This window comes from Meleagris gallopavo, chromosome 5 (genome assembly GCF_000146605.3).
Source record: "Meleagris gallopavo isolate NT-WF06-2002-E0010 breed Aviagen turkey brand Nicholas breeding stock chromosome 5, Turkey_5.1, whole genome shotgun sequence".
Taxonomy (NCBI): domain Eukaryota; kingdom Metazoa; phylum Chordata; class Aves; order Galliformes; family Phasianidae; genus Meleagris; species Meleagris gallopavo.
In genome coordinates, this window is record NC_015015.2 from 22,891,375 (window position 1) to 22,906,710 (window position 15,336).

General features: G+C 36.6%; 1 protein-coding gene across 1 annotated transcript; it reads left to right on the forward strand.

Annotated features, from left to right (window-relative positions):
• The first annotated feature begins 332 nt into the window (after positions 1–332).
• Positions 333–14,170, forward strand: LOC100548288 (transcription factor PU.1-like). Its single transcript, XM_010711373.3, has 3 exons — positions 333–712; positions 6,807–6,900; positions 13,932–14,170. Exons 1-3 carry the CDS (start codon positions 668–670, stop codon positions 14,153–14,155), a joined length of 363 nt encoding a protein of 120 aa, XP_010709675.1. The 5' UTR covers positions 333–667; the 3' UTR covers positions 14,156–14,170.
• Positions 14,171–15,336: the final 1,166 nt, after the last annotated feature.

The following is a 15,336-nucleotide window of genomic DNA, read 5'->3' on the forward strand; positions in this document are numbered from 1 at the left end:
CTGCATACTTTTTTCTTTCCTTTCTCTTAATTCCAATACAGGGCTATTATTAAAGCAAGTCTATGCCACTGCACTATCCTCACAGAAGTTGTCAGGCTCTACGATCATTAAACCAGAGAGCAGCACCATCATTTGTTTCCTCCACAGCTGGAAGTACATAAGCTTACCACAGCACACTGTACCCATATACTTGTTTATTGGTAGCAGGCCCAGGCGCTGGGTTGCTGATTATACAGTAAGCACCTGCCCATGGCAGATCTGGCTTGGGGCAGACTTCCTGTTAGAGCGCCACAACTCCCTGAAATGAGATTTATGCAAACTGGCTAAGAGCTGTGATGATGTCACACCGCACTGATAGACCAAGGGCTATCTCCCTTCTACAGACATTTCATAAAATCAGGAACTTCAAATACAACTTGGAAAGAAGTTCACCTCAGAACCTATTAGGGCAAACTATGAAAACTTGTTAGGGTTATTCTCCTATCCTGAGATCCACCACTGCAAAGGGACTTCACGGAGTCCAAGGATCTCACTTTTGTTCTTTTTTTTTTTTTCTTTCTTTCTTTTTTCTCTTCATTGTTTCTGTTTGTTTCATGTGATTTTTCAAGTCAGTTATTCTGGATGTTTGAAAACTGAATTAAGAAAAATTCACTCTGAAATTGGCTGAATGTTGCAAGCTTGCAAAATGGAAGGATTTCCCCTCATTCCCCCTGTGAGTATACGGGCTTTATTTCTAATGTGGATCATTGGGCTCAGTAGCAAAAGACAAAGTAAACCAGATTTTAATATTTGAGAATGTCTTCTTTTGCCTTACATTTGTAATGCTGGGAAAATGGGTTCAGGTCAGTATGTAAACCTTGGGACAACATTACAATGAATAGGAAATTAACATTTCCTCCTTACGCTTGTATCGGATCTTGATCTCCATTTGCTTTCACAGATTAAATGTATGCTAGTTCTGTATGATATGCATCTGGCAAGTCAGTACAAGTACCAGCTTTGTGATATTAGGCCGACTCTTGTTTTGAGTTGTAACTTTTCATAATCTGTAGATCTATATACTTTATGTATTTGACTTTATACCAGTCTTAGAGTTGCTGAATACTGATTTTAACTACTGTAGATTTTTGGACTCTGTGCCCTTTGTAATGTTGGTATTTTAGTCTCTACCTTCACCTTCTTTTGAATCTGAATTTTCTTGAATTCACTTGTTGTAAAAAAGTAACTGGTGAATGAGGAAAAAACTTCACTGCGCTTAATTGGGCCTTTCAATATTTTCTGTTAGACACAAATTCTTCTTATGATAACAAGGCTACATCTATCTTTTTTTTTTTCCTTTTTTTATTTTTATTTTTTAACTCTGAAGCATTGTTATGCTGCTGTAATTTATTCTACCATGAGTTTGAAGATTAGTTTTATGAAAAATGTCATGGCACTTGCCTGTCGTTGAGAAACAAACCTTCATGGGACATTTCTAAGCAAAATGGGACAGAGGCCCTAACAAGATTTTATGAGGTTTGTATAACCTAGAGTGATATCAGATAAAGTGTTTTAATTGGCTTTTTTTTTTAAATGTGGTAGATAACTTACAGTACTTGCTATATGTGGAAAAAAAGACAATGCCCAACTAGGAGTCCTTTTAATAAAACGCACATCATGTTCGCTTTTTCTACTGTCCCACCTAATGAAGGTTAAACCATATTTCCTTATTTTCAGATCTCCAGAAAAAAAAAATGGTAATTTGAATTTATTTTCTGTCTGGAATCTACATTGATTGAAAAAAATACTTGCTTCTTACATTTGGGAGATTGTTTGTTCTAGCAGTAAATCAGTGGTGACCTTAAAATTCACTATTTACCCAAAGTGTGAGAAGACTCTAAAAATCTTTTTTAATTTTTGTAAATACGTCAGCACAAATATCCAAAAAGAAATTGAGAGCATGAAAAACAGCAATTTATAGATTTTTCAATATGTTACTTGGTGAGCTTAACAGAAATCCCCTTCAAAAGCACCCAAACCTTGTCCTCAACTATCCAGCAACCAGCATCTCAGTTTTATTATTATTGTTGATTTTTTTTACTCATTCACTCAAAGCCAACTTTCCTGTACTCTTTCTTAAAGTACTGAATTCCAGTTCATGCACTGAATAATCTGGGGGGTTGGACTCAACAATTTCTTGAGGTCCTTTCCAACTCCTGCAATTCTGTGATGCTGTGAGTAAAAATCTAACATAGTCTCGCTTATATTCTAACTTGTTTTGCAAGTAATATTCTGGCTGAAGTCAGGTTAATGAAACAACAGACAGTAAAAATACAATTACATCTTAAAGGAACACTCGGTAATTTGTTTCTTATTTTTGTGATTAATGCATCCAAAAGTGAATATTTATGTGTTTTGTACTTTCAGAATTGTTTCAAGTGCACTTTGAGCAGGGTTAGCTACAGCCCAAGCATGGCATCACTATAAATGTCTGTGCCTCTTGGGACTTTTTCTGAGAAGAGACATTACCCTGTTTCTGCACAGGGGTTCCTGTGAAGCAACGTTTTCCTCCTCTGCCCCTCCCCTTTCAGTTGAGGGTGGGTCAACAACTGCCTTCTTCTCAACTCTGCTGGGAAACTTGTAACTTTCCTTTGGAAAACGCTACTCAAAAATTTTAGGAGTACGCATCCTTCTCCAAGGACTATGAATATTTGTATGGCAGAGTTCTGCAAAGTGGACCCAAGCCTTCCAAGTGGGCCCTATTTATATATTTGAGTAGGGCCAAAGTAGGCACCAGTAGAAATCACAGCTCTGTATGGAGGTTTGAGAGTGAAAAAAGCCTCTCCAAACTTGCTGTTCCACAAAACTGCTTCACCTCAGTGGTCTGGTAAGGCTGGCCCAATGAGTGATCGTGCTAGCATTTTTACTCATCTTTTCTAAAATAGTTATACTGTATTTTTTTTTTTTTCCCAAGGAAATATAGTTAATCTTGGTCTTAAAACTTGTCTCAGCAGCACGTTGTTGGAAACCATGTAGAGTATTTCTGTATCACATGCCAGTGAATAGTTATGATGGAATAATAATGAAAGCATGTAGTGAATTTATGATCACCTGGAATCATCTGACCAGGACAATTTTTAGATGGTTATTCAGTTGAGTCTCCTGTATCACACTTAACCAATGCCAACCAAACTTTCTCCAATAAGTTTTGTGGCTTTTCCCATGAGTTTCCAGAGTGAAGAAGGAAGATAAAAGCAGCTCTCCATTTACCATAGTCTGCGACAGATAAAATACTGTTTACTGACCTCTTTCTTTAGGCTGGAATATGGTTTTAGATAACATACAGCACTTCAGGGCATGCAGGAAAGGAGATATCAACTTCAGGCCACAGCTATGAGTTGCTAACAAATCTTTCAGTCACTGTTTTGCAGGAAAACAATTGATAGACCAAATGGCCATTGAAATCAGTTAAAAAGTTAATTATAAAATAAATAATTCTTTGCTTTTTGTCTGGTGAAACAAAAATAGTTCAATATCATGGAAGTGCTATTAGTAAGAAAGATGGTGAAATGTGTGGGTGGGGAGGTTCCAGAGAAGGACAAAGTGGGTAATGATTAGTGCAAGAGGCAGCACAGGGTGAAACCTCTTCTTTCCAACTAGAGACAAATAAGTTTTAAATAAAACCTAAAAGAAGAAAACTCAAAGAGAGATTTCAAACAGGTTCTTGGATATATTTTGTCTGTTGAATAGAGGAAAATATCCCACATTTTCATAGGATAAAAATAATCATGGAAAATATGATAGACAAACTTATTTAAGTATTTAATATAAATACTCCCATATTAATTTATGTACTCTTGACAATCAGACACCAAGATGGAAAGTGGTGCCATTTCAGGTCCTTTGTGGTGATGAATTGGTCCAGGTTGTGTAAATAAATAAGGACAGACATATACATATTCTATCCAAAGGACTAGTTAGCAGGAAAAAAATCAAGAAAATTCCTACAATTCATACTAAAGAGACTAAGTCCCAGATTTTTCAACACAGAGTATGTAAATACAGTGACCACTGTAAAAGCAGACTGTTTTGAAGATGCTGAGTATCTGCATCTCTGCACTTGATGAGAACTGTAATGATTAGGGAAATTGTTTTTTTTAAGAGTCTATTTAACACACCTTCCTTTAGCTCTGGTCATTGTATACATCTGAACTTGTAAAACAAGCTTTTCATCAGTAGAAGTACTTCATTCTCAGCTTTCAATCTGTGAGAGACCATTGGCTGATAAAGTATATATTAGACTGAAATACAAGAGTTTGGAAGATCTTAGGGAAGAAGAGACAGCTAAGGAAGAATTCAACTAGGCAAGTCAATTGTTCTTTTCCATGTCTAAAATTTTTGAATTTTTGTCATTTATCTTCTTTTGGACTGCTGTTTGGCCTGCAAAAGCATGACTTATAAGATAAAGTTTTTTTGTAGCAGTAGAAACTTTATACGTAGCAAATAAAGCTTAATTGACTACACACTGATTTCTTTTGAAATTTGTTTACTATTGGAGTTACAACTTTTGATGCATTTATATATGGAAAATACGTATAATTTCAGACAGTTTAGCATATTTGAACTGAAAGGAAACAAACATATATACTCTTCTGTATACTCTTCTATGATTTTTTTTAACATCCATTTCTTCCAAGGAGAACGATACTCATTTTCCATTTGGATGTTGAAGTCTCTCTGTGTTTTCCTCTGAATTATGACAAATGATCATTTCTGAGTATGAAGGCTGATATCCCATAAAGGCAGGAATTTCATAAGGACATTCTTCAGGCTACACAATTTTAACAGAAAGCATATATTTATGAATATGGAGTAGTAAGGTGAATTAATTTACAGAGATAAGGAAGACAAGAAATTCCATTCAGAATGTCATCCTTCTGTCTGGTCTGTAAAGAAAGCAAAGCAAAGCCTCATTGTTCTTCCTTTGAAGAGATCAGAAAATACCACAGGTGTAAGAAATCAGGATGACTGAATGCGGGTATAATCAGTCATGGTTAGAGAGAACACAAAGAAAATGTGCATAGTAGAAACAGAAGCATCAGAGAGAAGTCGTGTGTGCTGCTTGTCTCCTTTTATCACCCCTCTGATATCCAGAAGTGGGTTACCCTCTTCATTAAATCTCTTCTTGTCAAAGGGACATTTTATTGGAATCACATTGATTTGGAAAGGGAAATTGGACCTATCACTTCTAGAGACCAGAAATAAGAGAAGTCTCTTCAGTGGTATCCCTGCTGTGGTACTAGTAAATGATAATTTACTCCCTTTAGTATTCCCATACTATCTATTTCCAATGTATTTCCTTACATTGTCTACTGTAAGTTATAATTTTCTCAAGATTTTCTCAGAACAGCTATTTACCATCATAGATTATATGGGGAGCTGACAGATAGGCAATGGATTCACTCCTGAGGCTTTGAGCATTCCATGGGTCTGATGATCAGGCAATGTGTATATTCTGGAAGTCATGATGTTTTAAGCAATTTTGCTGCCAGATTCTAATACAATAAACTGATAAAACATGCAGCTGCCATTAAGGATATATGGAGGTCCAAAGTACTTTCTAAAATTATTTTCTAACCTTTTGTGTTCTAACATCTTAATCTTCTGGGAATAAATCCATCTTTTCCTTGATCTGCTTTCTTCAGTGTCATCATATAAATTAAATTCTTAGAAAATGGACAAATTTTTAATTCCATATTTCCAACAGAATGAACTGACAAATAGAAGAATTAAAGACAAGAGTTAATGAGCAATAACAACTCTGATCTAGTTATGTTCAGAAAGAAATCCTTTCCTTTTGTCAGCTGCTTATCTACATGTCCATTTGGATCTTAATGGCAACTAATGCCATAGGGTTCTTGTTCATGAGAATCTAAAGGAGTAAGAAAAAGAGAAGCCTCACCTGAATTTCTAGCATGCTGTCACCATAGCCTAAGCTTGCAAAAGATTGGTGAATATATGAGCATATAAGCATTTGCACATGTTTTTCTATCACTTATTGTATTATTTTAAATTTGTCCTTTTCTTTAAAGTTTGTTATGCTAAAGGCATTAACAGAAGAAAAATGGTTCTATTAGTACCTCTCAGAAATAATCTCCTTTCAGAGCAAGTTGCAAGAAGGTTTTTCATTTCCACATTGCTGCTGACATCATAGGACTTTTTTCAGATTGGAAGAAATTATTGTCATGAACTTAACTGGTCACTGCCTTGCTAAAAACTATTTACCTGCTCTCCGTTGACATAATTACCCCTACAGATTGTCACAATTTAGTAAGACCTGCTTAAAAAGACCCAGAATAACATGCTTAGGCAAGGCAAGTTTCTTCTTTCTCTGTTGTGTACAGGAGGAAGAAGAAAAAGCATCTGTTACTATGAAAGAGAATGTTTCTCTGCTGTGCTGGTGTGGTGGTATCTCAGCTTGGGCCTCCTGTCCAAGGTAGCTGGGCAGAGATTCAAGGATGGGTTATAAAGAACTTGTGCAATACCGCATAACAAGTTATGTTATACAGACAACAGAAAACTCTCACCACATTTAAAGATATGGATTTCTCTTCTTTTTTTTTTCCATTTTTTTTCTTGCAGAATATTATTTGGTATCAAGCATTTTACTTCTGCTGCTTTAATAAGAACTTGAAGCCTCCCCCTTCTTTCTCTAGGCAATATAAAATGTGTTGGCATCTTCTCTTCACTAACAGATATGAATAATTTATAATTTTGAAGGAATTTGTCTAAGCTTACAGTTCTAAAAATTCCTTTTCGCTTTACAGCCCTCTGAAGATATGGTGTCCTATGAGTCAGACCTCTACCGACAGCCCCATGACTATTACCAATATCTCAACAGCGATGGAGAGAGTCATGGTGGTAAGTTAAAAAATATCTCCTTGGAACATAAGGTCTCATGGTACACCACTGGAAAATGATTTTAGGACATTCAGGAAAAGAACAAACAAGCTGCTGCAATCTATATCGTTACAGGGAGATAATTTTAGCTCAGAAATTAACAATATGCTGTTCTGCTTAATCTCTTCTGCTTAACAATACTGTTCCAACCCAGCAATTGCAACACTGATTTCTCTGAAAGAGAATTTAAAAAGCACTAAGTGATGCAAGTGCTTACAGGACATTCAGTGTATTGCCAGGAGAGTGGGACCTCATGCTCTCCATTCTTCATTATCTTCAGGGCATTTTTAATTTCCTCTGCAGGTCAAAACCACTCTGCTTGTTTCAGAAGTCAGAGGACATGAATTTGCTATACTATACTATTCTTCTTGTACTCCCATCTCCGATTCCTTTTTGAATTAAGTCTTCAATACTCTGTGCCTTTATTCTAATTCTGTTTCTCCAACATTTGGCTTTTTCTAGCTCCATATATTTCTCTTTCTTTTGATCTGTTTCGCATGCCACCACACCTAGCTTCAACTTTCACTCTTCCTCCAGTACACCCAAGTACTTCCTCTCTCTAAATCTACGTAAAACTTCCTTGTTGCTGTTTGTACATAAACCTAACTAAAAGTGAAATAAATTGTCGTTATTATTATGAACACAATTTCAGAGCTTTGGTATCTTCTGTATTTTCAAACCTTGTGGGGACTGGACTGTAAATCAATGCAGAGGGGAGAGTCCTGCTTTGTGACTTTTGTATACTGCACAGTACAATGGTCTGACAACACCACCCTGGAAATATCAGGGTCAATATTGACTCAAGAAGGAAAAGCACCGTTTTTCTGTATCACTTGTGGCAGTCCCTTCAGAACCTGGAATTTCCCTAAGAGACTCTTATTGATATAGCAACTAGATCCATCACTACATAATTTAAGCCATCTGACAATTTCACAGCATAGCAAGTTACAGAATAGGGCATTAAACTGAAAAAGATTCCTACCTAAATTTGTTCTCTACATTGTATTCAGGAAAGACAAACAATATTCTTAAGGCCTAGAGACAAAGAACTACTTCATTTTTTTATAAGTTATCTCGTGGCCTCTGAAGTAACGTTCATCAAACCTAGGAAATTCCACATGGAAATTCAGGGTTTTTACAGTACAAACCAAGACTATTTACACATCCATAAAATGAGCATAACATTTATTATCTCAAAAGGCAATTGTGATAATTAAACAATGAACATAAAATATGCCATGTAGGAAAAAGCACTGGGAAAGGACATTTCTGTCATTAAATATAGGCTAAATAAAGCAGCAACACCTCTTTATCTTTCATACTCTTATCATCCCACCTGTTTACTGCCCAATTTTTCTTCTGGAAGACTATTCCTAAGCTACATTGTTCAGATCATTAACATGATTTTACTTGTCACAATAAATACTACAAAAACACAAAGTCACCTGTGTGGGTTATGGCCCAAGTAGTATCCTTAAGTTTTGAAAAGACTCCAAAAAACCAACACCAAGAGGCAACTTTATCCCAGCCTAAACATTTCATTCCAACTTTTATTTATGACAGCACTTGCAATGTAGTTGGTTATATCCAAATACCAAATGCTCTCCTGAATTAGTCACCATCTAAGAGAGCAATGAACAACAATGCATCCAGAGGGAGTGAAGTAAACAAAGTGAAAAGCCAAGTAGTGGATCATGAGAAAAGCCATGTGGAAGTGCAGGGACGTTACCGACTACTAAATGTTCAGAGCAATGTGAATAAAAGTGCAATGGCTGACAAATTATGGGGAAAATCAATAAATAAGGTGCTGCAGTGATAAAGGTGAAGTAAAAGAGGTGAGAACATGACTAGATTGGAAAAAATAAGAAATAGGACAGAACTGTGGAGGAGGAGTTCAGCTTTGGGTACAGTGAGATCACTGAGAATATATACAGTACAGTTTTTGTAGAATCATAGAATGGCCTGGGTTGAAAAGGACCTCAAAGATCGTCTAGTTTCAGCTCCCCTGCCATAGGCACAGTCACCAATTAGTAGACCAAGCTGCCCAGAGTCACATCCAGCCTGGCCTTGAATGCCATCTACAACGTCTCTGGGAAACCTATTTCAGTTTTGCAGGTCTAGTGCCAGATACTAATAGATGCTACAAAACTGAATAATTATCCTGACCGTGCAGATGTAGGACTGCTAACAAAATAGAAACTAAATAGAAAGTTTTACTCAAGCATCAGACTCTCTCTCTCTCTCTCTCTCTCTCTCACTGGTAACAAATTATTTTTGTGAAGGAGATATGGCAGTGGGTTATACTGTAAATCTGTGCTACATGCATTGCTTACACTTTTCTGGAAGACAGTGCTAAAGACAACCCTTACTCTACGTTTACTTGAGTAGGTAGTGAAGTGCACACAGCACAGCAGTTATCACTAACTTTAATACATAAAGGATCACTGCCAGTAAGGTAACACTCAATCTAACATCCAAAAACACACTATACAGATCCCATATGTTGGATCATAACATGTACTGTCTGAATTTATTTTGCATACTATAGTTTAATTACTTTGTAAATACTATAAGCATATACCTTCATAAAGGACAGAAGCTACTTTGAGTGATCATGTATTAGACAATCACTCTGTCCTGAGACTGTACAGTAGTGAGTCTGTAAATGTAATATAGCATATTTTGTAACACTAATGCAATCTTAGTAATTGCAGATTTGTCTCTAATTTATTACTAAACAGCTTTGGTTTAATAAAAATCACCTGTTGTTTGAAGCTGAATGTTGACCATTGTTCATTTTGTTGATAGCCTCAATGAAACTTACCAGTTTTTGTGGGCTGGAATTTTATTTTCTTCCCACCTCCTGGAGTAATGTGATCATATAAGTAACTCTGATTTGATTTTGTTAGGATTTTAGCCAGTGTAAAAGTGGAGGAAAGTCCAAACATGAACCTTAGCCATAAATACTATAAGGAAAATAGAAAGAACTCCAAACTTCATTAAAAATCCCCTCACATTTTTAAAGACATTCTCATGACTTCCTGGGTCTGAATTAGGGATTTTCAAACATTTAACATTATAAAAATAATGAAGTTTGTCAGATTTAAAGTGAGAGCTTATGTGATTCTGTTGTTATTAGAGATAATACTGCTACACTGCTCAGGAATATGGCATTTCATTCAGCGTAGAGCAGTCCTACTGAAGTCTGTCCTAGTGAAGACATTTTGCAGTGTTCTTCAATATTTTTATTTCCTTTATGGGTTTTTTCTCAGTTTGTTTTTTCAGACAAGTGAAACACAATGGGAACATCTAAGCAGTACAGTCTGGTAGAGTGTAAGAAATCCTCTGCCACATTTATTATCTGTGCAGCACAGGGCAGAACCACTCAACCACTAGCTCAGACTCATAAGCACAGCCATGTCAGGAGTCATTGTCTTAGATGAGGCAAAGTGCTGTGCTGACAGAGCTGTTGCATTTCCTGTTCAAGAGCTGGCTCAGGAATTTCTTGCACAGTTTTGCACTGCATGATGAAAATTTATCTTGTTAGTCTATAATAAACACTTCTCCTAAGCCTATTTCATATTTTAGCTTCTGGATCTGATGGTATTTGTCTGTTAAAACAGGAGCAAAGCAATCATCTTGGGCAAAGGATGACTAAGAAACTACAGTTATATTCTCATTTTTAGATTAAGAATCTATCTCCATGGCGAATAGTAGCACAATGTTTTTAGGTCTGCTATTGCTTCCCAAGTCTAACGTCCCTTGTGCCATTGGAGGGAGTTTAGAGCTCATGGTTGTCCTTCCTCTAACCTTTCACTACATACAACACCAAAACAAACACCATCTCCATGTCTCTGTAAGAGAGAATTTTTTTCACATCCTCTTTCACTTCACAAGAAATTTCTCACAATGACTCCATTGTGTAGCTATTGCTTGGCTTTTAATGACATTTTCCTTGACCAAAATAATGGACACTTTCCATTTCTAGAATCTTTTTCTCCTCTATTTTTTCTTCTCTCCACTTTAATTTTATTTATTTTATTTTATTTATTTTATTTTATTTATTTATTGTTGAAAAGAATTACTATGCATTATTAAAATAACAGGAACAATAACATGGAAGGAAACAACTCTTAATACCTGCAGATGCAGATACTTAGAATTTTTTTTTTAATTTTTTTTTTTAATGTGCAATAGCTCTGCCAAGAAGGTTAACTGCGGAGGAGTATGAACACAGAATTTGGAATTTCATTTTCAATGCAACCAAAACAGTATCTTTTTCCTAAGTATCACTGTAAAACTATCAATAACTACGAAAGATACAAAGATTTTTCTCCTGTCACAATTTTAATATGCTGAAGTAATTTCTGGCATAGATTTATTTTGTAACATTTTAGTATTATGTGGTCACTGATTAGTCCTCATAATTGTGTTTTTTACAGCAGCAAATAATTCAATAAAAAAGAATTCAGTAATGAGCAATTAACATGAACATGCATAAATAATGTTCTACTGATTTTTATTTTTATTTTATTTTATTGCTACAAAAAAGTATAGAACAGTTCTGGAGACAGTAGGAACCTTGTTATAAGCTTATGATAAGCTTCAGCAGATTAAGAAGTATCTGTAAGTACAAAAATGTCATTGCTAATAAAAACGTTTAAGAAGAATCAGAAGTAGACTACATGGAGTATGCACAAGTAAATACTCATGGCAATGCGTGTTAGAAATATACTGTCTTGACTGTTTACTACCATAGCTACTACAAGTCAGACAGCTGAAGATGTACTGTTGACGTCCTGACAGAGTTTTGTCTAGGCTTTGTCATCCTTATGATTATTAACTGACCTCTTTTGCTGCAGTAGATATCCAAATTCAAAGGATATCTGAGAAGATACACTGACAGCTGACAGAGGAGCTTCTGCACAAGGAGCAGAGTGAAATCACTCTAAGGAACACAAACATAGACTAACCATGCAATATATTCACAACAATTCACTACAAGTTATCATATGGGTTGCCAGTGGTAGGTGGGTCTCTGTGGTTGGCTCTAAGTAAAGAACTCTTCAGTAAATTAACCAAGTAAAAGCATGAGTTAGTATGGCTCAGACTTCCAAATAAACAAGTAAGTTTCAGACTGACGCAACTCTCCTACGAGGACAGATAGATAACCTGTGCAGTCATACTCACATGCTTTGCCACTCCCTAAACAGATTTGAATGTAACAAGTACCTGGGTATGTTGCATCCATAAAATCCCTTCTACAAGAGAAAATAAAATTTGTCTCTAACACTAAGCTAGGAAGAGTTGCTATTTTATAATTATGCATTAAAACTTTGGGCTAGAAAATCATATTTAGCCCATGGAAAGCGCTATACTACACAACAAAGCAAAGAAATTACAAAGTAATGCAGCAGCTCCCCGAGTACTTTTATGAGCAGATTTCCATCCCTTAAACATGAAGTTTGGTTTGTCCATGGTTCATCCACTATTCAGAAAAGCAGGCAGGACAAAGAAAGTAATCACTAGCATAGTAAATGATCTGTTAGAGCTTCCAAATACAGGCCTGAACCATACAGGCAGCTACAAGCTACAGCTTACCAAGTACAATTATGTTTGTAATAAACATATCACTGGGCTCCCTCTAAAGGAAGCCATGTTCAAAGTCACCATCCCCATTTTCGGATCCCCAGTGAGGCTAGACTTAATTGCTTGAAACGGAAATGGGGAAGGATGAGGAGTTCGAAGCTGAGAAAAAGAACAAAACTGATACTGAGAAAACAATATTCCTAGCACGTTAGATAATGTCGTACACAATAACACCATATTGCAGAATGAGGCAATTGCTCTTCTCTTTACCACTTCAATACAACTACACTTGGAACAACATATTTAATTCTGCCCGTCACATTCAGAACATTGCCAAGAGCTGGGAGAGAATTTGGAAAATTGCAAAAGTGTAATTAGGGAGCTGAATATAATGATTTTTACTGAAAGACTGAGCACTAAATACATGCAGCTGGGCAAAGTGATTATTAGGAGTAGACTGTAAGAGTACATATTAACAACTTGAAAACATGTGAAGGGTAGGGAAGAAATTATTTATAATAATACAAAAGAAAGAAACTTGGAACAGTAAGATATAAACTGTAAGACTTACATGAAATTATGAAGGAATTCTGGTGTTGCATAGAGCAGTGTATGAAAAGTTACAGTCTGGAAGGCTAGATCCAAGCTTAGTGAGAGCAGAGGTCATGATGACTTTGATTTTAAACAAGAGTACACACAAATATGTACATAATTATGACTGCAGTTACTGCATGTAAGAGAAATACAGCATGGAATGACACAAATTTCCTCTAGCAGCTTTTCAATTTGGAGCAGCAAAAATGAAATTATGAAAATTTTGGAGAGCTTATACTGAGCAGTGATCTAAAACTGAGAATTGCAGGGAAATTAATCTGATCTCAAAAGTAAATAAATTAAGAAATAGATTACAGAAATGTGTTGCAAAGTCCTGTGCCTTGTATGTAGCATTCCTGCAATTTTTTGCTAGTTGATGAAAATAAGGAATTTTCATCTGCTTGTTTCCATGACATGAGGAAAACTGTAACTACAATCTGACAATATGTAAATTGGGATACTTTTTGAGAATGAAAAGGTAGAATTGTTACAGTTTCTTCTTAAGACAGGTGCCAGCATTAATATCTTTTGCATCTTGTGCTACATTCTCACCAAAATCCATCGCTCTTTCTAAGATTACTTTCCTACATAAAGAGGCATAAGTACTGCTTTCCAGCCATACATGTTTTGGAGATTAGGAAAAGAAACTTTACAGAAATCTATAAAGATTGTCATCAAGGAAAGACAGGTCTACAGGGATGGCATGGAGTAGGCAGAAAGGAGAGTGGCAGGAGTACAAACCAGTGAAAGACATATAAATGCCATGTTTCTTACTTTTGTAATGACAGACAAACTGTTATTTCCTTTAGATCATTACTGGGAATATCATCCACACCACATGCACAGTGAGTTTGAGACCTTTGGAGATAACCACTTCACAGAACTGCAGAGTGTACAGCCTCCTCAGCTGCAGCAGCTCTACAGGCACATGGAGATTGAACAAATGCATGTTTTGGATTCTGCAATCCCAACCACACATATTGGACTCAACCATCAGGTATGGTCACCAACCCCTTATGCAGTATTATGGTGATGGTTAAGGACAAGGAAGAGATTGCATCAGGGAATGCATAATTTTATATCAAAGAGATTGCTTATGAATTATATTGAGTTCTTACTGCACAAGTACTTGATATAAAACTCTTCATTCTCAAGACAAATGTGGTTTAAACATTAGTTTTATCTGGATGATGAGAAACCATGTTCCTCAAAAAGATCATTGCACTATGTGGAGGTTTCTGAAATTCAGATTTTTTAAATTTGGAATGACAACTGGGCCTGAAAAGCTGTAATAGCAAATTTGTCCTTGACTCCTGGGCAGTATTCTGAACTCCTAAGTGTCAGGAATGTTTTAAAAATTCCAAGTGACCCCTGCAAATTTATATGATGTTATTGGTGTTGGTGATGTTATACTGTGGCCAGCCTACTTGTGTTTCCACAGAATCATAGAATCATAGAGAGGCTTGGGTTGGAAGGGACTTCAAGGGTCAAGTTCCAAACCCCCCACCACAGGATGGCCGCTAAATCAGAAACAAGATCAGATTGCCCGGGGCCCCATCCAACCTGGCCACAAACACCTCCAGGGGTGGGGTATCCATAACCTCCCTGGACAACCTGTTCCAGCACCTCAATGCTCTCTCAGTTAAAAACTTTCCTGATATCTAATCTAAATCTCCCTTTAGTTTAGAACACTTTCCCCTTATCCTATCACTATCTATCCCTGTAAAAAGTTGATTTATCTCTTTTATAAATTCCCTTTAAATATTGGAAGGCCGCAATAAGGTCTCCCTGCAGCCTTCTCTTTTCCAGGCTGAACAATCCCAGTTCCTTCAGCCTGTCTTCACAGGAGAGATGCTTCAGCCCATGGATCTTCATGGCCCTCCTCTGGACCCTCTCCAAAAGCTCCACATCTTTCCTGCACTGGAGGCCCCAAACTTGGACACAGTACTCCAGCTGGGGCCTTGTGTGGGCAGAGTAGAGGGGAACAATCACCTCTCTGACCCTGCTGGCCACCCATCTTCTGATGGAACCCAGGATACCATTGGCCTTCCAGACTGCAAGCATGCACTGCTGTCTCATGTTAAGTTTTTCATCAACGAGGGCCCCTAGGTCCTTCTCAGCAAAGCTACTCTCAAAGAATTCTTCTCCCAGTTTGTTTTTATCTGAAAGTAGCTAAATCATGAGCCAAAACACACTTTCTCACCTCTTGAAAAA

What these genes read in the sequence shown, in the direction of transcription:
- LOC100548288 (XM_010711373.3), top strand. Translation starts at nt 668, where the DNA reads ATGTTGCAAGCTTGCAAAATGGAAGGATTTCCCCTCATTCCCCCT. An exon ending in GATTTCCCCTCATTCCCCCT is followed by an intron (nt 713 to 6,806) that starts GTGAGTATACGG and finishes TTCGCTTTACAG; the next exon opens with CCCTCTGAAGATATGGTGTC. An exon ending in CGATGGAGAGAGTCATGGTG is followed by an intron (nt 6,901 to 13,931) that starts GTAAGTTAAAAA and finishes TATTTCCTTTAG; the next exon opens with ATCATTACTGGGAATATCAT.